Raw genomic sequence first — 25,083 nt, forward strand, 5'->3', positions numbered from 1 at the left:
TCGTGAGCCACAGCTCCCTTCTTCAGATACAGCTAGAATAGGCACTCACATTCTAGCTGTATCTGAAGAAGTGAGCTGTGGCTCACGAAAGCTCATACCCTACCAGAAAATATTTTTGTTAGTCTTTAAGGTGCTACTGGACTCTGGCCCTTTTTGATTTCTGCAGTACTGTAATGCACATGAACACATGAAGCTGCCTTACACTGAATCAGACCCGTTGGTCCATCAAAGTCAGTATTGTCTACTCAGCCTGGCAGCGGCTCTCCAGGGTCTCAGGCAGAGAAAGGTCTTTCCCATCACCTACTTGCCCAGTCCCTTTAACTGGAGATGCCAGGGATTGAACCTGGGACCTTCTGCATGCCAAGCAGAGGCTCTACCACTGAGCCACAGCCCTGTCTATATTGTGTGTTTGCTATGATTTGGAATGGTTTCTTACCTGTTAGGAAAGAAAGGGGCGCTGGATGGGTGAGCGAAGGTAGCTGTATTGCTTGGTAGCTATAGTCTAGGTGGCAGAGTGTTTATTTGTATGGCAACAACTCCAGCAAGGCCCAGCTACAGCCCACAGCAACATCCACTAAAAAATAGAACCCTGTAACAAGACCTAACAAACTCCCATAGATAATAGGGGAGGAGCAGATTGCACCGTTATGCACATATATCACAGTAAATATACCACACATGCAAAAATTATTAGCCTACATGGCAAGAAGAAGAGTTGGTTTTTATACGCCGACTTTCTCCACCACTTAAAGAAGACTCAAACCAGCTTACAATCACCTTCCCACAACAGACACTCTGTGAGGTAGGTGGAGCTGAGAGAGTGTGACTAGCCCAAAATCACCCAGCTGGCTTCATGTGTAGTAGTGGGGAAACAAATCCAGTTCACCAGATTATCGTCCACCACTCATGTGGAATCAAACCTGGTTCTCCAGATCAGAGTCCACCTCTCCAAACCACCGCCCTTAACCACTATACCACGCTGGCTCTCACTATATGCTGGGGAGTGAGATTTTGTGTTGTCTGTATTCTCCCCCCCACCCCCGAAGTGACTGGCCTTTGGGAATCAGGCCTCTCCCCTAAATGCTCAGGGAGAGCAAGAAATGTTTAAATGGGGATATTTACCTTTCAGAGGCCCCCAGTATCCTTTGAGGAGGTGGCTGTCTTCTTCACACAGGATGAATGGGCTCTGCTGGATCCATCCCAAAAAGCCCTCTACTGGGAAGTCATGTGTGAAAATTACGAGTCTGGAGCTTCTGTGGGTAAGGATCTTTTCCCTTTTCTCATGAATGCAGAAGATAAAGGTAGGGAGGCACATCTTCCGGCGGGGGGTGGGGGCATGTTTGACCACAGGACAAGCACCCATCCGTCACAGAGGACAGAACATGCTTCTTCCATCTGCATGTGTCACAGGGCCTCCAAACAAATGCATTTGAAACATTCATAATCGAATGCATCCTAGCAGATCCCTGCAACTCCATTACTCTTCTCCAGCCCCTCCATTTTGGCATCTGTTGGTTCTTCCCACAGTCCTTTGCTTGTGCGCCAGAGGCTAAGCAATTGGATAGGAGGAGGGTCCCTAGTTTAGTGGCAGAGTTCCTCATGGGGGAGGTCCTGGGTTCAATCCTTCACTTGTCAGGGATGCTCTAGGCTGATCCTCCATTAAGCTGGGGGTTGGACTAGATGGCCTATATGGCCCCTTCCATGATTCTAATCTGAGGGAATGTGAAAGGGTGTCCTACAGAAAGATCTTTGGGAGGGGGGCTGAGAAAGACCCGTGCCTCAGGCCCTGCAGAGCCACCCCCGGAAACATCCAGGCAAGGTATCGGAAGATGGGGGTAGAATATAAGTGTGCAGGCAGGAGGCGCCATTGTGCAGTAGAGAAGTCAAGTGGGACAGACTGCAGTGGGACCCCCAGGCCATGAAGGAGGACTGTTGAGAAAGAACCACTGCTTGTCGTAATCTTCTGGTCTCCCTTGGCCAGCTCCGAGGAGGTCTCAGTGGGAGCTAAGTCAGGCACTGACCAGGCCGACGTCAACTTTATGCTGGACTGTAAGATACTCTCAGAGCATTCAGTGGGCCCAAGATGGGGACAAGATGGATTCCCCTCTCTGGTTTCTGTTCAAGGAATATCTGTCTGGTTGTTTGGAAAGACAATGAGGGGCCATCTGGCCTATGTACTGCAGTTTGAATTTCCTCCCCCATGACATGACCTTCATAACCATGAAAAATAGACAGGACGTCTCAGCTTTCCATTCCACTCCTCTGAAAAATCTCTACCCTCATCCTGGGATTTCTCCTTTTTTGCAGTCCTTCTAGTGTCGTTGGTTCTCGTAGGTTATCCGGGCTGTGGCCGGCATCTTCAGAGGAGTAACACTGAAGGATGCCGGCCACAGCTGCTGGCGAAACGTCAGGAAAGAAAATACCAAGACCACGGTTACACAGCCCAGATAACCTACGAGAACCAATGAACTCTGACCGTGAAAGCCTTCGACAATACTTCTAGTGTCGTGTTTGTTTACAGCTTGGTTCTCATTTCAGGAAAAGTATCTTGCCAATAGCTTGAGTATTAGAAATACCTTCCCCCTCATAAAGCAGGTGTGGGCATATTCTTGCCACACAAACATTTATGGAATGGCTAAATTCTTTCATGTTGTTGTTTTTTTTCTTCCCTGGAAGGACTTTGGGTTCTTGGTCAAGTCCTGGATTTTGAGCTGCATCCAAGGGAGATGTTCTTCCTCCAGAGCTCTGAGGAATCGGGAAGGGGCGCAAGTGCCCCCTTGTCAGGTAAGGACTGGGAGAAGTGAAACAAAGAAGTTGCCATTTCAGGTTATTTCTTAGAATTTTTTCTAGGGGAGCTCCACCTGTTCAGTTTCGTCTAATGAAGGACACAATCGGAGTAAAAGATGGCCTGTTTTTATTGTGGCCTTTCTCACATGTGCAACCTCCAGAAGAGTAGCCATGTTGCAGCCCAGCTAGACAGGGCAGCAGTTGCAAGGCTCTTACAAGAAAGAGCAGCTACAGGTCTGGTTTCTTCCTCCGTCCTGTGTGTGATAACTTCAGGATATCACCTTGTATGGTGTTGAGGGGTCATAGTGGTTAGAGCCCCTGTTTGGCCTGCAGGAGATCCCAGGTTCAGCCTCTAGCACAGGGGTGGGGAACGTCAGGCCCGGGGACCGTTTAAGGCCCGCAAAGTCATTTGGTCTGGCCCTTCATGGGTCCTGGCAGATCTCTAGCTCAGAAGGATCTAAGACTGGTTCCCTCCTACAGACAGGAATAGCCTCTATTCAAGGCAGATGTGAGTTTGTTTTGCCGAGAAAAGGAACCTTTCCCCCCCATTTCAGAAGAGTCGTTAGCTATGGAGCTGCTAGGACCACCCAAGATGCCCCTGGTTGGATGCCTGCCTGCTTGCCCGCATTGGGGGGGGGGGGTCGCCTAGGGCAGCTGCCTGCTTGGGGCTTGGTCGGCCAATTTTTAATTTTGTATGGCCCGCAAATTATGTTATAAATATCCAAATGGCCTTTGGCGGGAAAAAGGTTCCCCACCCCTGCTCTAGCATCTCCAGTGACCAGATCCCAGGTAGGAGTTTCTGGGAAAGACCGTTCTCTGACTGGCACCTGGCAGAACCACTTACTCACCTAGGTGGACCACTGGTCTGACTCATTCTAAGGCAGGCTCACAAATTCAAATTCATCCCCTCATGTAAGTATAAAAAAATACCCATTAAATTATCTAGAACATAAGAAAGGCCATGCTGGATCAGACTAAGGTCCATCAAGTCCAGCAGTCTGTTCACACAGTGGCCAACCAGGTGCCTCTAGGAAGCCCACAAGCACAATGACTGCAGCAGCATTGTTCTGCCTGTGTTCCAAAGCACCTAATAGAATAGGCATGCTCCTCTGATACTGAAGAGAATAGGTGTGCATCATGGCTAGTATTCATTTTGACTAGTAGCCATGTATAGCCCTCTCCTCCATGAACATGTCCACTACCTTCTGAAAGCTTTCCAAGTTGGCAGCCATCACTACATCCTGGGGCAGGGAGTTCCACAATTGAACTATGTGTTGTGTAAAGTGTGTATAAGAAGAAAAAGGTCAGTTTCTCATGATTTGTTCCTCAATTGCAGAACAAGTTCCGATTCCCAGAGAGGACCGCATCTCTTGTCTAGTGGAAGAGGAAGAGGAGTTTGTCCAGGACTCCAAGGAAGCAGAGCTACCAGCAGGTACCTCATTGTTGTGGGGACCCTCAAATGTTTGAGAAATGAGATCGTACAGATGTTTCCTGTTCTGGGTTTTTTTCTTGCTTCCTCCAAATCCATTTGGGCACAATCTTCTAGGAAAGATAGTGCCCAAGGAGGTTTGGGAAACCCTGAAACAGAGCCAAGGAAGACCCGAAAGTGTGGCGAAAGTACTATGATGTCATGCCAAAGCCAAATTAAAATTCACGACGGTTTGGGGGAAGGGCAGAGCAAGAGGTCTGTGCAACAATAATGTAAGCATAGGATAGACCACTCAAAACTTGATTATGTGCAGCTGTAGATAAGAAAAGTCAAGTATAAATGAGGTGTTCCTCTTACATTTCCCCAGGTATAGGAAGATCTCTGATTCCCAAAGGTGGCAACCTCTATTGCCTAGTGAAAGAGGAGGATTTTGTCCAGGACTTTAAGGAAATCAAACTACCAGCAGGTATTTCTTTGGATCTATGGAGGGGACTCCTTCAGGGTCTGAGAACAGGGATCCACCAGGGAAACTGCTGTGTTCCGTTCTGAGTTTTTCTTCTGTAGCATGACATCCTCCATTTTGGTCTGGACATGAACCCTGAAAAGGGACCATGTTCTCTGCAGGACAGTCCAGCCTTCCCTAAGTCATCCTAGAAGAATTTGCTCCTTTCCTCTCTTGATAGATCAAAGATTCCCTCTTTCTCTCCTCCTGACAGCCTTCTGTGAGGCCTTGAAGGAAGAAGAAGGCCTTGCCTCAGAAGAAGCGCTGGAGAGTTTACCTGGAGGATCTCAAGAGAACATTTCCTTCCCAACTGAGCAAGGTGACAGACAATATCCTTTCCTGTTGGGGAAACAGAAGAGACAGAGCCTAGAATGGTCTCTTCTTTGTGCCCTGACGTGAGTACGTTATCCTTGAAGAGGAGTTTGGGTTGGGAATAAGTTCCCTGCTCCTCCTCACCCCCTCCCCATTCTCTGTGTTCCTTTGTGGACACCAACTTGGTGCCTCTTAAAGCAAAGCAAGGGGCCTCCTGCCCATCCCTCCAGAAGAAAAACAGGCCAGGGCAGGATGTCAAAATGGAGTTGAACACATGAACAACACACATGAAGCTGCCTTATACTGAATCAGACCCTCGGTCCATCAAAGTCAGTATTGTCTACTCAGACTGGCAGTGGCTCTCCAGGGTCTCAGGCAGAGGTCTTTCACATCAACTTCTTGCCTAGTCCCTTTAACTGGAGATACCATGGATTGAACCTGGGACCAGCATGATGTAGTGGTTAAGAGTGGTGGTTTGGAGTGGTGGACTCTGATCTGGAGAACTGGGTTCGATTCCCCACTCTTCCACATGAGTGGCAGATGCTAATCTGGTGAACCAGGTTGGTTTCCCCTTTCCTACACATGAAGCCAGGTGGGTGACCTTGGGCTAGTCACAGTTCTCTCAGAACTCTTTCAGCCCCACCTACCTCATAAGGTGTCAGTTGTGGAAAGAGTAAGGGAAGGAAATTATAAGCCAGTTTGATTCTTCTTAAAAGGTATAAAACCCAACTCTTATTCTCCTTATTGCCAAGCAGATGATCTACCACTGAGCTACGTCCCTTCCCCTAAGGTGGCTGTTGCCAGCGTGGTGTAGTGGTTAAGAGCAGTGGTTTGGAGCAGTGAACTCTAATCTGGAGAACCAGGTTTGGGGTGAACAGCGAGGTGACCAGATTTGTAGATGACACCAAATTATTTAGGGTTGGTAAAACAAAATCAGACCATGAAGAGTTCCAAAAGGATCTCTTCATACTGGAGGGATGGGCATTACAATGGCAAATGAGATTCAATGTGAGCAAGTGTAAAGTGATGCATCTTGGGGCAAAAGAACACATTTGCACTGATGGGATCTGTGCTGGCAGCGACAGACCAAAAAAGGGATCTTGGGGTGGTAGTGGATAGCTCAATGAGGATGTCAACCCAGTGTGTGGCTTCTGTGCAAAAGGCAAATTCTATTCTGGCCATAATTAAATGAGGAATAGAAAATAAAACTGCTGCTATCATACTACCCTTGTACAAATCTGTGGTGAGCCCACACCTGGAATTCTGTGTACAGTTCTGGTCACCACACTGGAAAAGGATATAGCAGAGTTTGAGAAGGTGCAGAAAAGAGCAACCAAAATGATCAGGGGGCCAGAGCAACTGCCCTGTGAGGAGCGGTTAAAACGCGTAGAGCTGTTTAGCTTGGAAAGAAGGCAGTTAAGGAGAGACATTACAGAGGTCTATAAAATTATGCATGGTATGGAGACAGTGGACAAGGAGAAGCTTTTCTTTCTCTCTCATAATACCAGAACGCTGGGTCATCTGCTGAAGCTGGAGGGTGAGAGATTCAAAACAGATAAAAGGAAGTATTTCTTCACACAACACATAGTTAAATTGTGGAACTCTCTGCCCCAGGATGTGGTGATGGCTGCCAACTTGGAAGGCTTTAAGAAGGGAGTGGACATGTTCATGGAAGAGAGGGCTATCCATGGCTACTAGTTAAAAAGGATAGTAGTCATGATGCACACCTATTCTCTCTAGGATCAGAGGAGCATGCCTAGTATATTAGGTGCTGTGGAAGACAGGCAGGACAATGCTGCTGCAGTTGTTTGTGGGCTTCCTAGAGGCACCTGGTTGGCCACTGTGTGAACTTGATGTGCCTTGGTCTGATCCAGCATGGCTTTTTTTATGTTCATATGAGAGTGGGAATATGAGGGTGAGGTTTGGGGAGGGGAACAACCTCAGCAGGGTCCAATGGTATAAAGTCCACCCTCAAAGGACCCATTTTCTTCAGAGGAACTGACTTGTGAAGTTGGGAGATGAGTTGTAATTTAGTGAAATCTCCAGGGGCCCCCAGAGGATGGCAGTGCTGCTCATTCAATATTCAAACTACCATTAAAAATCATGAGCAGAGAGAGCGGGTGCACTTCTAGTACAATAATAATGGAAAAGTAATGAAGCTGAGCGGTCAAGAACTGTCTGCTCTTCTTTTGAGGTCTCAAGAGCAACACAAGGCAACAAAAAGATTCCCCTTTCTGCCGGCTTTGGCCGTCTGCTCTGGTTACTTCTGTGTCTCCATCCAGGCTTCAGGTTAGAGGTTGCAGATGCTTTTCCAGGCCTGTAGTTCTCTTCTGGGAAGTGTCACTTCCTAATCAGTGTCCCTGCTTTGAAGTGCTTGAGAGCCAGTGTGGTGTAGTGGTTAAGAACAGTGGTTTGGACTCTGATCTGGAGAACCGGGTTTGATTCCCCACTCCTCCCCATGAGCAGTGGAGGCTAATCTGGTGAACTGGATTTGTTCCCCTGCTCCTACACATGAAGCCAGCTGGGTAACCTTGGATTAGTCACACTCACTCAGCCCCACCTACCTCACAGGGTGTCTGTTGTGGGGAGGGGAAGGGAAGGTGATTGTAAGCCAGTTTGAGTCTTCCTTAAGTGGCAGAGAAAGTCAGCATATAAAACCCAACTCTTCTTCTTCTTGTTCCCTGGGGTCTTATTTGATTTTTGTCTCTCTGATTCAGCAGGAGATGAGTGGGAGGCAGAGAATGAGAGGGAACCAGGAGGGATGTCTGCAGAAAAAGAGGAGTATCTGGAGGCAGAAGAGGAACCTGGGAATCGACAGAGAGCCAAAAAGCAGTGGAGATCAAAAAAGGAAGGAAAATGGAAGCAGAGGAAAGAATTGGTTCCCTGTCAGGGCCAGAACTTGCATGAGATCTCAAACCAAGACAATATGCCGAAGAGAACGAAGGGGAATAAGTTCCCTGTGGATGGGAAAGGGTCCTGCTGCAAAGCCAGTGATAAGAAAAATCAGAAAATCCCAACAGGTAAGAACCAACATAAATGCAAGGAATGCGGGAAAAACTTCAGTCATGGTAAAGTCCTTGCTGAACATCAAAGATCTCATGAAGGGGAGAAACCATATGAATACTTAGAGTGCAGAGAGGACTTTGGTCAGCATGGAACCCTTGTGGCACATAGAAGGATTCACACAGGGGAGAAGCCATATAAATGCTTGGAGTGTGGAAAGAACTTTTCTCAAAGTGGGGACCTCACTAAACATCAAAGGATTCACACAGGGGAGAAGCCATATGAATGTTTGGAATGTGGGAAGAGCTTCAATCAGAGTACAGGCCTTATTCATCACCGAAGGATTCACACACGGGGGGAGAAGCCATACAAATGCTTGGAGTGTGGGAAGAGCTTCTCTTATAGTGGTGACCTCACTAAACATCAAAGGATTCACACAGGGGAGAAGCCATATAAATGCTTGGAATGTGGGAAGAGCTTCAGTCAGCATGCACACCTTATTTCACATCGAAGGATACACACGGGGGAGAAGCCGTATAAATGCTTGGAGTGTGGGAATAGCTTCAGTCACAGCACAGCTCTTACATTGCATCTCTGGCTTCACAAAGGTGAGAAACCATATCAGTGTTCGGAATGTGGGAAGAGTTTCAATCACAGCACAACCCTGACTCGTCACAGAAGGATTCATACAGGGGAGAAGCCGTATAAGTGCTTGGAATGTGGAAAGAACTTCTCTGACAGTGGCAACCTCACTAAGCATCAAAGGATTCACACAGGGGAGAGGCCATATAAATGCTTGGAATGTGGAAAGAACTTCTCTCACAGTGGCGACCTTGCTACGCATCGAAGAATTCACAGAGGGGAGAGGCCATATAAATGCTCAGATTGTGGCAAGAGCTTTTTTGATCAGTCAGGCCTTAATAAACACAAGAGGATTCACACAGGAGAGAAGACATATAAATGCTTGGAGTGTGGGAAGAGCTTCAATCAGCGAGCACACCTCACTTCACATCAAAAGATTCACACAGGGGAGAAGCCGTATAAGTGCTTGGAGTGTGGGAATAGCTTCAGTCACAGCACAGCCCTTACATTACATTTCTGGCTTCACAAAGGTGAGAAACCATATCAGTGTTTAGAGTGTGGGAAGAGTTTCAGTCACAGCACAACCCTTTCTCATCACCAAAGGATTCACACAGGGGAGAAACCATATAAATGCTCAGATTGTAGCAAGAGCTTTTTTGATAAATCAAGCCTTAATAAACATCAAAGGATTCACACAGGGGCGAAGCCATATAAATGCTCTGAGTGTGGAAAGAACGTCTCTTTCAGTGGCTACCTCATTACGCATCAAAGGATCCATACAGGAGAGAAACCATATAAATGCTCTGAGTGTGGTAAGAGCTTCAGTCAGCATGCAAACCTCATTAAACATCAAAGGATTCACACAGGAGAGAAGCCATATAGATGCTCTGAGTGTGGAAAGAGCTTCTCACAAAATACCCACCTAACTGTACATCAAAGGATTCACACAGGATAAGCCATAACAATGCTCAGAGTGTTGGAAGAGTTTCAGTCAGGGCACAATGCTTACTTGTCACCAAAGGATTCACACTAGGGGGAAAACTTCACATTGAAGCATTCACACGGGAGAAGCCGTCTAAATGCTGAGAGTGTAGCAAGAGCTTTTCTCATAAATCCTGTGTTATGTGCATGAGGATCACTGCAGAGAAATTATATAAATGCCTGTTTTTTTTTCTTGATCAATTTACTAGAAATGTTCCTGCCTGTGAGGTACTGTTCGTCCTTACTCTACCGTTTGTTGGCCCTCCCTTGTGTCACCCTGTTAGGGCAAATCTCCCTCAGGCCTCAGAATAGGAGGGCAGGGCATTGCGTCACCTTGTTCCTCCTCCCAGCTGGACAAGTACCCTCCGCCACCTGGGTCTGCAAGCAACTCTTTCCTTCCTGTACTGATCAGGGAGTTCTCTTTTATGCTTCCCTGTACTACACCCCCCTCCTACTAATCTCCCTCCTGGGTTTTAACTATCCGTTTACCCCGTTGCCACTCACCCAGACTGCACCTCCATTGGTGCCATGGTCTTGTCAGCACGCTCACTCCCCTGCCCCACCCCTTGGCCTCCCTTGCCCATCCTAGCCTTCCCTGAGCTTCTTATTGTATTGAGGCTGGGTAGAGTTCCATTGCCAATCCTGCTTCAAGCCTTGAGAAAGCCACCCCAGCTCCCTTGGACCTTTGTGTCAGCCCGAATCTCGTGACACCAACAAATGATGTAAGTGGGGTCTCCGTGGGATGGAAATCTTCGGCTGTATCAACAGAAGTATAGTGTCCAGATCATGCGAAATGATGCTTTGCTCTAGTTAGACCTCACCTAGAGTATTATGTTCAGTTTTGGGCACTGCAATTTAAGAAGGATGTAGGCAAGCTAAAATATGCCCAGAGGAGGGCAACAAAGATGGTGAGGGGTCTGGAGACCAAGTCCTATGAGGAAAGGTTGAAGGAGCTGGGTATGTTTAGCCTGAAGAGGGGAAGACTGAGAGGGGATGTGATAACCATGTTCAAGTACTTGAAGGGCTGTCATATAGAGGAAGGTGCCGTGTTGTTTTCTGTTGCCTCAGAAGGTCGGACCAGAACCAACGGGTTGAAATTACATCAAAAGAGGTTTCCTATAGACATTAGGAAGAATTTTCTAACAGTTGGAGCTCTTCCTCAGTGGAACAGGCTTCCTCGGGAGGTGGTAAGCACTCCTTCCCAGGAGGTTTTTAAGCAGAGGCTAGATGGCCATCTGTCAGCAATGCTGATTCTATGACCTTAGGGAGCTCATGAGAGGGAGGGCATCTTGGCCATCTTCTGGGCATGGAGTAGGGGTCACTAGGGGTGTGGGGGGGAGGTAGTTGTGAATTTCCTGCATTGTGCAGGGGGTTGGACTAGATGACCCTGGAGGTCCCTTCCAACTCTGATTCTATGAAAGGAAGCGGCCGTTCCTCCTGCACTGCTCCTGGGATGGCTGCCTATGTCCTGGTGGTTGGGATAGCTGGGTAGGTCACGGCTGTCTTCTGTGGCGAAGGGAGGGGGCCTGGTGGCTTTCATGGCAGGGCTTGTGAGTCCAGAGCTGGCCCATCAGTCTGGTTCAGGTGGAGGCTGAGGGTTGGCCTTAAAAGAACGTTTCCATCTTGAAACTGAAGTAAAATTTTCACCCATTAAATATGTTTAGAGAAAACATTTTTAGGTAAGGTTAATCAGTGCTCCCCTGCCCTGGATAGCCTGAATTTGTCAGATCATGGCTGCTCAGCAGGGTGGACCTTTGTTAGTACTTGGGTGGGAGACCATCAAGGAATACCAAGGGTCAAGGGTTGCGGGGAAAGGTGAGCGTCCGCTCAACCCAGTCTATGGAGGGATTGTGTCCCAACAACCAATTCATCCCTAACACAATGGGTGCGGTGATGGGGGCAATGGTAAAATAAAGTCGTTCCCAATGCTCCCCTATAGCCATGACGACCGCGGCGGTGCGGTGAGTTACAGGTCCTTTTTTAAAGTCACTGCCATCCATCTGGGAAAAGCGGATGGGTTCAGGTAGCCGCTTTCGCTTAACGCGCAATTGTTGGGCAGCCTCTTCGCTTATCAGGGTGCGGGCACAACCCGAGTCAACTAGGGCCGTAAAGTCTAACGTGGGCCCCCCTTTAGGCAGTGAGAGATTGACCTTTACATACACATTGTCTTCCTGAGCGCTTACCATCAGTGGAGCTCCTTGCACAACGTTCGGAGCGGTCTGCTGAGGAGCCCCCTTTACAGCAGACCGACAGCGTTTTTTGCCGGCATGTCCCAGTCCTCCTCCTCGCTGGAGGAAGCAGCTGCGGTATTTGTAATCCGTGACTCCGATGAGTCAAAGGCTTTATTTGTAATCCGTGGCCCCGATGGGCCGGCAGGGTCCGAGGCTTCGACCTCGGCGCGTGCGTGCAAGGCCGAGGGTGTGCTCCGTCGGCTCGGTGCGCCGCTTCGGCGGCGAGGTTGCCCCTCGGGAGGGGGCTTCTCAGGTTCGGTCGTTGCCGGATGAGACGGTCCCGGACATCCAGGTCGTGAAGGGCATTGAGAGGCAAAGTGTCCTCTTCCCCCGCAAACGAGACAGACCCTGCTCTCAAAGCGTTTGCGGCGGTCGGTCACGGAGGGTCCTCCCCCCGAGGGGGGACGGGAGTCCTTTGGACCGCCGGGCCTGTCTCCACGGGTCTTGGTCTCCCGTCCGGTGCGTTGTCGGGACAGGAGCAGCAGTTGTTTTCGGTTTTCGATGTCAGCGGCGTGGCGGACCCACCCTTCAACATCGGGAGGGTTACCTTGCATGAAAGCCCAGTGTTGTAATTCCGGGTTCAAACCTTCGCGGAAACACTGCACCCTGGTAGCTTCACTCCAGTCCAAAATGCGACTCGAGAGCGACTGGAACTCGCTGGCATACTGCGTGACAGACTTAGTCTCTTGGCGCAGTTGTTGCAAGGCATCTTTGCTCGCTCACCCAAATGCGGGTCCTCGAAACGGTGTCGAAGGGCGACCATGAAGTCATCGAGACTTCGCAAGACCGGGGAGTGGAGCTCATACTGCTGTACCATCCAGGCGGCCGCCTCCCCAAGTAGGAGGGACGCCATGTATTGGACCCGGGATTCTTGCGAGGTAAAAGTCCGGGCCTGTTCACGCATTAAAATGTCCACTTGCACCATAAAAAACGTCAGCTGGTCACTCGACCCGTCATACGTGACCTTCAGATCTCGGCGGGCCGGTGGAGCGGGACGGATGGGAGGTGCGGGGACCCCGGGTGGGCCTGGTGGTTGCTTTCCGTCCGCCGGAGCCACGGGTGGAGTCTGAACCTTCAGGTCGTCCATGGCTTGGGCCATGTCCAGCATCACTGCGTTCATGGCATCCATCCGGTCTAGTAACTCCTGGCGCTCTTTCTGCCAGCGCTGCCGCTCCTCATCCATCTGGTGAAGCAGCAGGGCTTCCTTTCGGGCGGGATCGTCCTCGAACCCCAACCCATGAACTACAGTCCGTCTTGACTGCGCGTCGCTCTGCGGGAGCAACCAATGCCGGGGAGATTCCAGCCAGGTCTCCAAGCGGGTGGGCTTGGGCTTTGCACCCAAACCCGATCCTGAGTCAGCTCCACTGGGCGTCTTCCCAGTCGACTTCCCTTCCGAAGGGGCCAGGTCGGGCTGTTTGGGTACAGCGTCGTCCTTCTTGTCGTCGTCATCCCCGTTGCCTGCCATAGCTGTCCAAGAACGGTACAGGAGCAGGATAACGAGGCAAAGACTTGCAACTTAATGTGAGGGTTCCCAACCTCCCTGTGCAAACTCCATAAAATCACTTGCTCAGACTGTCATGCGGAAACAAGGATCTTTATTGGAAGCTTCAGGTAGTACAGGCCTTACACTGGTAAAGTTGCAAGTGCTTACAGTTTCACAAAGACAGAATTATAACCCCTACAGGGAAGCAGATGTCAAGCGTATGTTATGGGAAGCGATAACTGTGCATGGTCCAAAACATCAAAGAACTCAGGGAGCTTGTTAGTACTATCTACCCTCCAAGGCCATAGCCGGTGGAAGGGAGTCAGTGAGAGCAAGGGAGGGACGTGGGAAGAGGGAAGAGACATTCCAACCTGGGGCCTGTCAGATGCCGCGCCTGAACCAAGGAAAGGCAAGAGGCCTGGACTGCTTTTACGAGTCCAGGGAGGGGGGGGGGAAACATACAAGGCAAAGGCCTTACCCAAGGCAAAGGCGTACAGACCCTCACAGCTATGCAGAGGGCAGTCAATGGCAAACCACCTCTGAACATCTCTTATCTTAAAAACCCTACAGCAGGGGTGTCGAACTCATTTGTTATGAGAGCTGGATATGTCACAAATGTCACTTGGTTGGGCCCAGCCATGTGAACCATAAAATTTAATGCCAGATACCAGAGATACAAACTTTATAGAAGACACAGGCAAAGCCAATTAATGGTATTATTTCTTTTACATTTTTTTTACTTAAAACACAAGCGATTCTACAGTATTTTATTTTATTTAAAAGTCTTTGATAAAATTGGGACTGGGAGGAGGTGAGCGGCTGCCTGCCTTAGCTGGCTCATGGGCCGGATAAGAGCCCTCAAGAAAACTGCTGGGTGACCTTGGGCCAGTCATACACTCTTAGCCCAATCTACCTATCTGAAGAAGACAGCTGTGACTTACGAAAGCTCATACCCTGCCAGAAATTTTTGTCATTCTTTAAGGTGCTGGACTCTTGCTCTTCTCTACTACCTCATACAGTTTTGTCATAGAGAAGATTTCTGCTTCAACGTGAGAACTGCAACAATTATTAAGAGAAGCGTATTGCATCTTTCCCTTGAAGACATGGATGCCCTGTGGTTTAAATGAAGTAAACAGGACTTCTTTTTGGGGGGTAGGTGTATACAAAAAATCCTGACTTGATGCATATTGATTGTGTGTAGTTCCTCTCCCCTTAAGATACTTGACCTTAGAGAATATAGGAGGTTCTTACAGATCGGGTTACTCCATCCCCAAGTAAGCAGTTTCTCCTGTCTACTGATGTAGCTCTTTCTGCCTTTGAGCAGAATATTTCTGTGGTCTGTTGAATAAATTGTTTGATGCCACATAGAAACATTGATGTATTAATCCAGATTTGGTCATATATTTTATTCTGTTGATATAGGAATGCATTAAAACAAATTTATTAGGTTTCTGGTTTTATAAATATTGTTTTTCAGCTGTTTGCAGTGATATTTTCAGTGCTTTTTGCCTAGTATCTCATATGTAGACGGAAGACTTCAAAAAGTCTTTGAAGGTCTAGCACGTAAATACAGACTTTCAGGATCCCTTTAATTTCCAGCCTGATTGGAAGTTTGCTTTCCCCCTTAACAAGACCATAAGAAAGGCCCTGCTGGGTCAGACCAAGGCCCATCAAGTCCAGCAGTCTGTTCACACAGTGGCCAACCAGGTGCCTTTAGGAAGCCACAAACAAGACGACTGCAGCAGCACCATCCTGCCTGTGTTCCACCGCACCCAAAATAATAGGCATGCTCCTCTGATACTAGAGAGAATAGGTATGCAGCATGACTAGTATCCATTCTAACTAATAGCCATGAATATCCCTCTCCTCCATGAATATGTCCACTCCCCTCTTGAAGCCCTCCAAGCTGGCAGCCATCACCACATCCTGGGGCAGGGAGTTCCACAATTTATGTGTTGTGTGAAAAAATACTTCCTTTTATCTGTTTTGAATCTCTCGCCCTCCAGCTTTAGCAGATGACCCCGTGTTCTAGTATTATGGGAGAGGGAGAATAACCTCTCCCTGTCCACTCTCTCCAAACCATGCATAATTTTATAGACCCCTATCATGTCTCCCCTCAGCCGCCTTCTTTTCAAGCTAAACAGCCCCAAGCGTCCTAACCGCTCCCGATAGGACAGTTGCTCTAGTCCCATGTTGGCGAACCTATGGCACGCGTGTCGGACTTGGCACGCCGAGCCCTCTCTGCCGGCACGCTCAGGTAAGTTGAGCAGCTGGGCGGTGGGGGCTTTGAACCCTCCCCCCCTTCCCTGAACCGCTGTTGAAAGCCTCCCCCCCACGTCCTGCTTCAGGAGGCCAGGTCATCCGAGCTGGTAGACCTGGCCCCTGGGAAAAGCCATCCACTGGAGGCCAGGTCATCCGGACTGGTAGACCTGGCCCCCAGGAGAGAGAAGCAAGTGATCCCTGCTCCGAGAGACCAGGTGTTAAAGTATGAGTTGTTTTTTCTAAACTAAACCCTCAGTATTCAGGTTAAATTGCCGTGTTGGCACTTGGCGATAAATAAGTAAATAACTCTCTCCAAACCATGCATAATTTTATAGACCTCTATCATGTCTCCCCTTAGCCGCCTTCTTTCCAAGCTAAACAGCCCTAAGCGTCTTAACCCCTCACCACAGGACAGTTGCTCTAGTCCCTTAATCATTTTGGTTGCTCTTTTCTGCACCTTCTCAAGCTCTGTAATATCCTTTTTTAGGTGTGGTGACCAGAACTGTACACAGTATTCCAAGTGTGGTCTCACCACAGATTTGTACAAGGGCAGTATGATATCAGCAGTTTTATTCTCTATTCCTTGTCTAATTATAGCCAGCATGGAATTTGCCTTTTTTACAGCAGCCGCACACTGGGTTGACATCTTCATTGAGCTATCCACTACCACCCCAAGATCCCTTTCTTGGTCTGTCGCTGCCAGCACAGATCCCATCAGGGTTCTTGTAAGGATAAAATGGAGGAGAGCACAACGATATCAGCTGCTTTGGGTCTCCATTGTGGAGACAGGCAGGGTATCAGGGGACGGACTTCAGTGCCATGGAGTCCAATTGCCAAAGTGGTCATTTTCTCCAGGTGATCTGACCTCTTAACTGCTGGAGGTCAGTAGTAATAGAGATCTTGTACCTGGAGGTTGGAAACCCTAGAGTGGAGAGAAAGACCAGCCACGTGCTAATCCCTGGGGCCTGAGAAATAAGGAAGGAGCCTGAAAAGAGCCGGCAGCTGATTGGGGTGGGTGGGAAGTATTCTCTTTGCTGTGAACTACAATTCCCAGAAGCCCTTGCAAGTGGAAGAGAGGATTTGTTTGGTTCCTAGAGAGGACAGGAAAGTGGAGGCGCGTGGTGTGAACTCCCCCACCCCTCCATTTTTTCTAGGAGGGAAGTTTGAAGCGGTGTCCTCCAGCTCTTTTTCCCAGGTCGGAGGAAGAAATTGGATTTTCGGCGTTGGTTGCAAAGGTGCGTTTGTGATTTCTTAAAGAGGTTTTGGGCAAGAAAGGGGACGGGGCGGAGAAGAGTTGTGCATGAACTGCAATCGCGCCTTTGCAAGGGGGAAGGGGGCTTCCGGGGCAAGATCCTGGCGCAGAAGTGCATTATCTTTGAAACACCCCGGTGGGGAGGGTGGATCCGCATGGGGTGGCTCCTTCATTTATTTCTCACCCTTCCCGTTGCCCTTGAGAAGTCGGCAAAAAAGCGGCCGGGCTCAGCGGATGGGCCGGAAGGCAGAACCGCCCGGAGGAGCCTCGGCTGCAAATTGCACCGCTCAGTCCCAGTCCGGGGGTGCAATTCAGCCCCTGCCCGGGGAGTTTCCCTTCTCCCCCCCCTCCCCCGTCCTTGGGCCAGAGGGAATCGCCCAGTGCTAAACATCCCCCCCTTTCAGTTGTTTCCCTTCCTGATCAGAGCAGGCATCCTCCCCCGCCTCCCCCCCCTTCTCTGACCCACCTCTGGTTCTCAGCCGGCTTGTTCCCCGGGCAGGGTTACCAACCTCCAGGTGCGGGCTGGAGATCTCCTGCAGTTACAGCTGTACCCCGCTGAGATCTCTCCCCAGTCTCCATCCCCACATCTCCAGGAATCCCCTGACCCAGGATTGGTAGCCTCTACCTGCCCAGAATTAACACCTGTACCAGGGGGTATAAGTGCTGCAGGCGACAGGAAGGGCCTTGTGTGATGGGATGTCCCTCCAAACCGGGAGTTTCCTGCGCACAGAAAACTAGTCTGGCTAGTTTATAGAAAACTGACTCAGCGGATGGGCCAGAAGGCAATTCAGCCCCTGCCCAGGGAGTTTCCCGTCTCCCACCCCCCGCTTGGCCCAGAGGGAATCTCCCAGTGCTAAACATCCCCCCTTTCGGTTGTTTCCCTTCCTGATAAGCGCAGGCATCCTCTCCCGCCTTTCCCCCTCCTCTTCTCCCATCTCTACTTCTCCACTGGCTTCCCCCCCCCGGGATAGGGTTACCAGCCTCCAGGTGGGGCCTGGAGATCTCCAGCAGTTACAACTGAACTCCACTGAGATCTCTCCCTAATCTCCGTCACCAAATCTCCAGGAATTCCCTGACCCAGGATTGGTAACCCTGTTCCCAGACCTCAACCTGCCCAGGGTTAAAACCCATACCAGGGGGTATAGTGCTGCAGGCGACAGGAAGGACCTTGTGTGATGGGATGTCCCTCCGAAGCAGGAGTTTCCTGCGCACGGAAAACTAGCCCCTCAGGAAGGCTAGGTTGGAATCCTTTTCCTTCAGCTGTTACTTTTCTACAGCCAAGAAAATTCTTTGTGTGGAGGCGCGGGCCAGCATTTGAAGCCCTCCCAACCCTCAGTCTGCCTGTGATTTTTAGCCGGCCTGTGCTCCTGACCTAAGTTTCCCCCCTCTCATTTTCCCTGACAGAACAAACTATTTGTCAATAGTCTATGGATAACAATCCAGTCTAATCAACACTTTACAGAAAATATTAATAGATACTCTGCTGACGTTTTTTGTTATTTTGAATACCCCAAAATGTTTCTGTTCCCAAAAATCAAGGAGAGGTTTCCAGTGATTAGCAAAGATATTCATTCACATTATCAGTAGTCTGCCTTTCTCACAGGGACTCAAGGCGGATTACACAGAGTGGGTCAGTACAATCAACCAAATGGGACATTCAGTAAACACTGTACTAAGGTTGTAGAAGTCTGGAAACACCAGAAAGAAGTGAAGCATAGCATAACTATTAACATGACGCATTATGCGGTACAGAAATTACTTGCTAGGATCCTACTTACCGTAAGCTATACACAACAGTATGGACCACAATCCCTAATAATTTATCCAAGTAAGTTGGTGAACCATTTGGTTCAGTACAACCCAGTGAGCTTCCGTGGCAAAGGGTGAATTTGAACCCGGGTCTCTCAGGTCTCAGTCCAACACACTAACCGTTACACTGGCTCTCAGTCATGTACAGACTCTGTTTCTGTGAGACCAAATAACTTCATACGTGTTTAAGAATTAGAGTAAAAAAAAAGTTCAGCAGAAATGTAGCAGATTTGAAGGTATAATGGAGGGTGGGAATCCTGTGTTTGATCCATTACACAGGCAATTTTATTCGTATTTTATAAAACAAACAAAGATAGTATTGTAGGTGGGGGAACATTCCCTCTGTGTCAGCTTGCAATTAATTCCATGCATGTTTTAAGCAAACTTGGACACAAGAAAAATCTGATGAGGCACGGTTTTCTGAATCTGTATTGCTTGAAATATTGTTCCAAGGTAGCACCCCTCTGATTTTTGCAGATTATGTGAGTTGTATGAGCCAGCATGGTGTAGTGGTTAAGAGCGGTGGTTTGGAACGGTGGATTCTGATCCGGAGAACTGGGTTTGATTCCCCACTCCTCCACATGAGCGGTGGAGGCTAATCTGGTGAACTGGATTTGTTTCCCCACCTACACACGAAGCCAGCTGGGTGACTTTGGGCCAGTCACACTCTCTCAGCCCCACCCACCTCACAGGGTGTCTGTTGTGGGGAGGGGAAGGGAAGGTGATTGTAAGCTGGTTTGAGTCTTCCTTAAGTGGTACAGAAAGTCAGCATGTAAAAACCAACTCTTCTTCTCTTCTATGACTCATGAGGTTCTCTTCAGTCTGAAAATACACAATTTTTCTTGCAGTTATTTGATACATTTCATATTTTCCCCCAGATTACCTGCATATGGGATTCTGCTTTCTTGTGTGAATACTCTGGCATAGTTAGAGAAGATGAACTGGGGAAATCCTTCTGCAGGGCCCCCAAAGTCTTTTATGGAGGTGGCTGTGTTCTTCACGCAAGAGGAATGGGGTCTGCTGGATCTGGCCCAAAGAGCTCTGTACTGGGAAGTCATGCAGGAGAATTACGAGACAGCAGCCTCTCTGGGTAAGGATCTTGGCCCTTTTATCCTGAATACAGAGGAGAAAAGAAGAGGGAGTGTCTATAACAAATCCAGGCCGTCAATGGGGAAGATCTTGTCAGTTGGGTTTTGAGGGTCGAGAGTTACTGGTTGGAGTCATGCAGGGGGGAGGGGGGGTTAGTTTACCAGGTATGTAAATTACAGAAACCTGTGGAGGTATCAAATCTTTGCTTAAGTTTTTCTGATTGGAGAACTGAGCATACTGAGGTGTTATACAGTTCACTGAGCATACTGAGGTGTTACACAGTTCACATCTAAGAACACCTTCCTGGAGTAAGCCCCACTGAGTAGACTTGAGTAGGGCTCTTAGGATAGCACTACTATTTGGGTTTGCTGGGTCTAGCGGGTTACTGACTTGCACCAGAGTGCCGTGTTTATATGTTGTAAACCCGTTCGAGAATAGGTGTTCTTAGTTATGCACTGTTGAAGACTAAACATCCCACAACTTGTGGTTAATGGTTAATATTTACCTCAGGTTAATCTCTGAATAAAATATGTGACTGGTATTTACATCATAATATGGCTTGCATTGTGTTTACATTAAGGTGGAAGTAAAGATGTTGCAGGCAGTTTGAATACCCCTCCATCCCCCAAAGACTGGGTGTATTCTCAACACCATAAACATACTTGGAAAGTCTACATCCCTTCATGGTGTCTTCTGTTCCCCTTGAAGGACTTTGTGTTCCTGGTCCATTCCTTGATGCACAGCGCCGTCCAAGAGAAGAGCGGTTCCTCCAGGGCTCTGAGGAAGCGGCCAGGTGTGCAGGTAATAGGGAGGAGGCAACACAGTAAAAGGGCTGTTTCAGTTGGTTCTGCAGCATTTTTTCTGTGGGAGCTCCATGTTACTTCCATTTTGTCGAATCAAGGATACAATCCATGTAAGAGGTGTCCTGTTTTCATTGTGGCACTTCTTGTGCATGCAGTCTCCAAAAGAGTCGCAACTGAGGGCCAAAGTTGACATGACAACAGTTGTGCAACTGCTCCAAGAAACAACTACTGCACTTCTGGTTCCTTCCTCCTTGAATGATCTCAGCCTGCTCCCACCCAGGATGGATTTATCCTGCTCTGTGATTTTGTCTCTTGTGGCATGACATCATCTCCTGTCCAGATGTGAATGCAGAGAGGGGCCACGCTCCTTACATGCTGATCATCACCCAACTCCCTTGATAGAACAAAGATTCTGACTTCCTCTCCTCACACAGAAAGTGGAGCCTCAAGAGACGAGGAAGGCATAGCCTCAGAAGAAGCACAGGAGAGTTTACCAGGAGGATCTCAAACTGTACAACTGCTCCAAAGAACAGCCGTCACAGGTCTGGTTTCCCTCTCCTCCCTTTCTTTGATGATCTCAGCCCATTTTTTTCACCCAGGAGGGATCTCTCCTGCTCTGGGTTGAACTCCTGTAGCATGACATCATCCACTCCTGTCCAGACAGGAACCCAGGGAAGGGACACTGTCTTTGCATGCTGATAACCAGAGTAGAATCTGCCCCTCTCTCATATGCTCCCATGATAGAACAAATGATTTTCTCTTTCTCTCCCCCTCACACAGACAGTGGGATCTCGAGAGCAGTGGAAGGCCTTGCCTCAGAAGGAGCGTTGGAGAGTCTACCAGGAGGATCTAGAGAAAATGTTTCTTTCCTGACTGAACTGGGTGAGAGCGAGAATCTTTCAGGGAAACAAATAAGGCATATCTATGAAGGATCTCTGCTTTTCTCCCTGATGAGGTCATATTCTCCTGTGACATGATCCTAGGCCTAAGGCTTAGGACCAGAGCTGCCTGTAGGCCTCAGGACAGCCTTTCCCTCGCACACAGGACTTGGGCCTTGCTGCAAATTCTCCCAGCCTACCTTTGCTGGGCCCCCTCCAAGCATCACAGGACACCCATTCCCATGATATCCTCGAAGGGGAGATTTGGGTTGGGGGAGGGATTCCCCAAGCCCTTCTCTTCCCACCCCAATTCCTCATGTTTCCCACTGGGTTCCCTTTTGTCACTACAGAAGCAACAGAAGTGAGATATGTGATTCAGAACTGGCGGTGCTCATTCGTGTAGTGATTTTTTGGGTTGCTTTTCAAGTGGTCTGGAAACTTTGGTTGGATCTATATGTGGTAACCAGGCTATTCTCAAGGTCAAGATAGTGGGGTGGTATCACTCTGGTGCTGATAGATTGTGCTCAGTGCCTATTCTGAGTGGAATTCAAAAGGCAGGTTCTTCACCATAAGACACTAAATGGTTTGGGGCCAGGTTATTTGGGAAAAACCCTCCTCCCCTCCTGTACAGCCTGCCAGCTAAAACCCTCTTCACCAGCCTTGCCTTCAGAGGTGGGGCAGCCGACAGCCAGAAACTGGGGTGGCAACTTGCCTATAGAATGCCCTTCCACTTGAGGTTTGTGTGGTACCTATACCTGCATCCCTTTTGTGCCTGAATGTTTGTCTTTACCCAGGTTTTTAATTAATTAGACGAGGAATAGAGAATAAAACTGCTGATATACTGCCCTTGTACAAATCTATGGTGAGACCACACTTGGAATACTGTGTACAGTTCTGGTCACCACACCTAAAAAAGGATATTACAGAGCTTGAGAAGGTGCAGAAAAGAGCAACCAAAATGATTAAGGGACTAGAGCAACTGTCCTAATGGGGTGCTGTTAAGACGCTTAGGGCTGTTTAGCTTGGAAAGAAGGCGGCTAAGGGGAGACATGATAGAGGTCTATAAAATTATGCATGGTTTGGAGAGAGTGGACAGGGAGAAGTTTTTCTCCCTCTCCCATAATACTAGAACACGGGGTCATCTGCTAAAGCTGGAGGGTGAGAGACTCAAAACAGATAAAAGGAAGTATTTTTTCACACAACGCATAGTTAAATTGTGGAACTCCCTGTCGGATGTGGTGATGGCTGCCAGCTTGGAGGGCTTTAAGAGGGGAGTGGACATATTCATGGAGGAGAGGGGTATTCATGGCTGTTAGTTAGAATGGATATTGGTCATGCTGCATACCTATTCTCTCTAGTATCAGAGGAGCATGCCTATTATTTTGGGTGCGGTGGAACACAGGCAGGATGGTGCTGCTGCATTCGTCTTGTTAGTGGCTTCCTAGAGGCATCTGGTTGGCCACTGTGTGAACAGACTGCTGGACTTGATGGGCCTTGGTCTGATCCAGCAGGGCCTTTCTTATGTTCTTTTGGATGTGCTGCCACAGAGTCTTTGGAGCAAGAGACCTGTCCAGTGATCATTGGACTGCAAGGAAGCAGTTCCTCTTTGGTCTGCCCTTCCGGTTCCCTCTGCCCCCTTCCCCTCCTTGTCCTTTCCCTTGTCTGAAGTTATACAGAAGCCTTTCCTGGCCTCCAGTTCTCAGCAGGGAAAGTATCACTTGGTAATGACAGGCCGTGCTAAGTGGCCTTCCTTTCCTGGAGCTTTTATTTGATTTCTCGATCTCTGTTCCAGCAGGAGAGACGTCAGAGGCCGAGAGACAGGAACAACCAGGAGGGGTGTCTGTAGCAAGAGGTGAGGATCAGGAGGTGGAAACTTGGGATCGAGAAGGACCTCAGAGACAGCTGAAAAGAAAAAGGGAAGGAGAACCGAAGCAGAGGAAGGAATTGGTTGTCTGTCTGCAGAGAATCGTATATGAGATCCCAGCCCAAAGCAAAATACAAAAAGAAAAGAAAAGGAATAATTGCCCTGTGAATGGAGAAAGGTTCAGCTGCGTATCCAGTGTTAAGAAAGACCAGAAGATCCAAGCATGCAAGAAAACATATGACTGCTTGAAATGTGGAAAGAGGTTCGTTTGGAAGAGCCACCTCACTGTTCATGAAAGAATTCACACAGAGGAGAAGCCACATACATGCTTGGAGTGTGGAAAGAGGTTCAGACGGAGAGGCCACCTTATAACACATCGACGCGTTCACACTGGGGAGAAGCTATTTAAATGCTTGGAGTGTGGGAAGAGTTTCAGTAGTAAGTACAGACTTATTACACATCAACAGATTCACACTGGGGAGAGGCCATACAAATGCTCAGATTGTAACAAGAGCTTTTCTGATAAGTCAGGCCTTCATCAACATCAGAGGATTCACACAGGGGAAAAGCCGTATAAATGCATTGAGTGTGGAAAGACCTTCGGTCAGAGCGCACAACTTACGTTACATTTCCTGATTCACACAGATGAGAAACCATATCAGTGTTTGGAATGTGGGAAGGGCTTCAAACTGAGAAAATACCTTAGTGCGCATCAACACATTCACACTGGAGAGAAGCCATATAAATGCTTGGTATGTAGGAAGACCTTCAGCCAGCATGGATGCCTAATTAAACATCAAATGATTCACACAGGGGAGAAACCCTATAAGTGCTTGGAATGTGGGAAGAGTTTCGGTCGAAAGGACTGCCTTTCTTCACATCAACGCACTCACAGTGGGGAGAAGCCGTATAAATGTTTGGAGTGCGGGAAGAGTTTCCGTTGGAAGGGCAGACTTATTTCACATCAACACATTCACACTGGGGAGAAGCTGTACAAATGCTCAGATTGTATCGAGAGCTTTTCTGATAAGTCAGCCCTTCGTGAACATCAGAGGATTCACAGAGAGGCGAAGCCACATAAATGCATGGAATGTGGAAAGACCTTCAAACTGAGTGCACAACTTAGATTACATTCCCTGACTCACCGAGATGGAAAACCGTATCAGTGTTTGGAATGTGGAAAGAGCTTCAAACTGAGAAGATACCTTACTATACATCAACACATTCATACTGGAGCGAAGCCATATAAATGCTTGGAATGTAGGAAGACCTTCAGCCAGCATGGAGGCCTAATTAGTCATCAAATGATTCACACAGAGGAGAAACCCTATCAGTGCTTGGAATGTGGGAAGAGTTTCAGACAGAAGAATGGCCTTTCTTCACATCAACGCACTCACACTGGGGAGAAGCCATATAAATGCTCAGGTTGTAGCAAGTGCTTTGCTCATGCATCAAACCTTAATAGGCACAAGAAGATGCACACAGGGGAGAAACCATAAAAATGTTTGGAGAGTGGAAACATTTTCATTCCCACCACAAAGTTACCTGTCACTGAAGAAGTCATAGGAGGTGAAAAACTTCACATCGAAGCTATCACAAAGCAAAGAAGCCATCTAAATGCTGAAACTAACGCAACAGCCTTTCTCATCAATCTAGTGTTACCGTACTTATGAGGATTCATGCAGAGAAATAGCATAAATGCTTGGGGGGGTTTCTCCATGAGTAAATTACAGTGTAAAGTGGGAGCGAGTTTTCTAGTTGTCTTTCGTGCTCAAATAGAAACCTGCCGATCACACCTGCAGCTGACGCAGAATAG

The 25,083-nt window shown here is 48.3% G+C and overlaps 1 protein-coding gene across 1 annotated transcript; it reads left to right on the top strand.

The window, feature by feature from the left end:
* The first annotated feature begins 1,108 nt into the window (after window positions 1–1,108).
* LOC130493524 (zinc finger protein 665-like) lies at window positions 1,109–25,083 on the top strand. The gene is made up of 7 exons (XM_056867287.1): window positions 1,109–1,259; window positions 2,677–2,784; window positions 4,124–4,219; window positions 4,933–5,037; window positions 7,751–9,547; window positions 24,147–24,297; window positions 25,047–25,083. The coding sequence occupies exons 1-7, from the start codon at window positions 1,109–1,111 to the stop codon at window positions 25,081–25,083; spliced, it is 2,445 nt and encodes an 814-aa protein (XP_056723265.1).

The sequence above is a fragment of the Euleptes europaea genome, chromosome 1 (genome assembly GCF_029931775.1).
Source record: "Euleptes europaea isolate rEulEur1 chromosome 1, rEulEur1.hap1, whole genome shotgun sequence".
NCBI classification, from domain to species: domain Eukaryota; kingdom Metazoa; phylum Chordata; class Lepidosauria; order Squamata; family Sphaerodactylidae; genus Euleptes; species Euleptes europaea.

Coding starts and splice junctions, on each gene's coding strand:
- LOC130493524 (XM_056867287.1), top strand. CDS start 1,109: ATGGGGATATTTACCTTTCAGAGGCCCCCAGTATCCTTTGAGGAGGTG. Junction 1,260..2,676: donor CGAGTCTGGAGCTTCTGTGG/GTAAGGATCTTT, acceptor CTTCCCTGGAAG/GACTTTGGGTTCTTGGTCAA. Junction 24,298..25,046: donor ATCGAGAGCTTTTCTGATAA/GTCAGCCCTTCG, acceptor GTGCTCAAATAG/AAACCTGCCGATCACACCTG.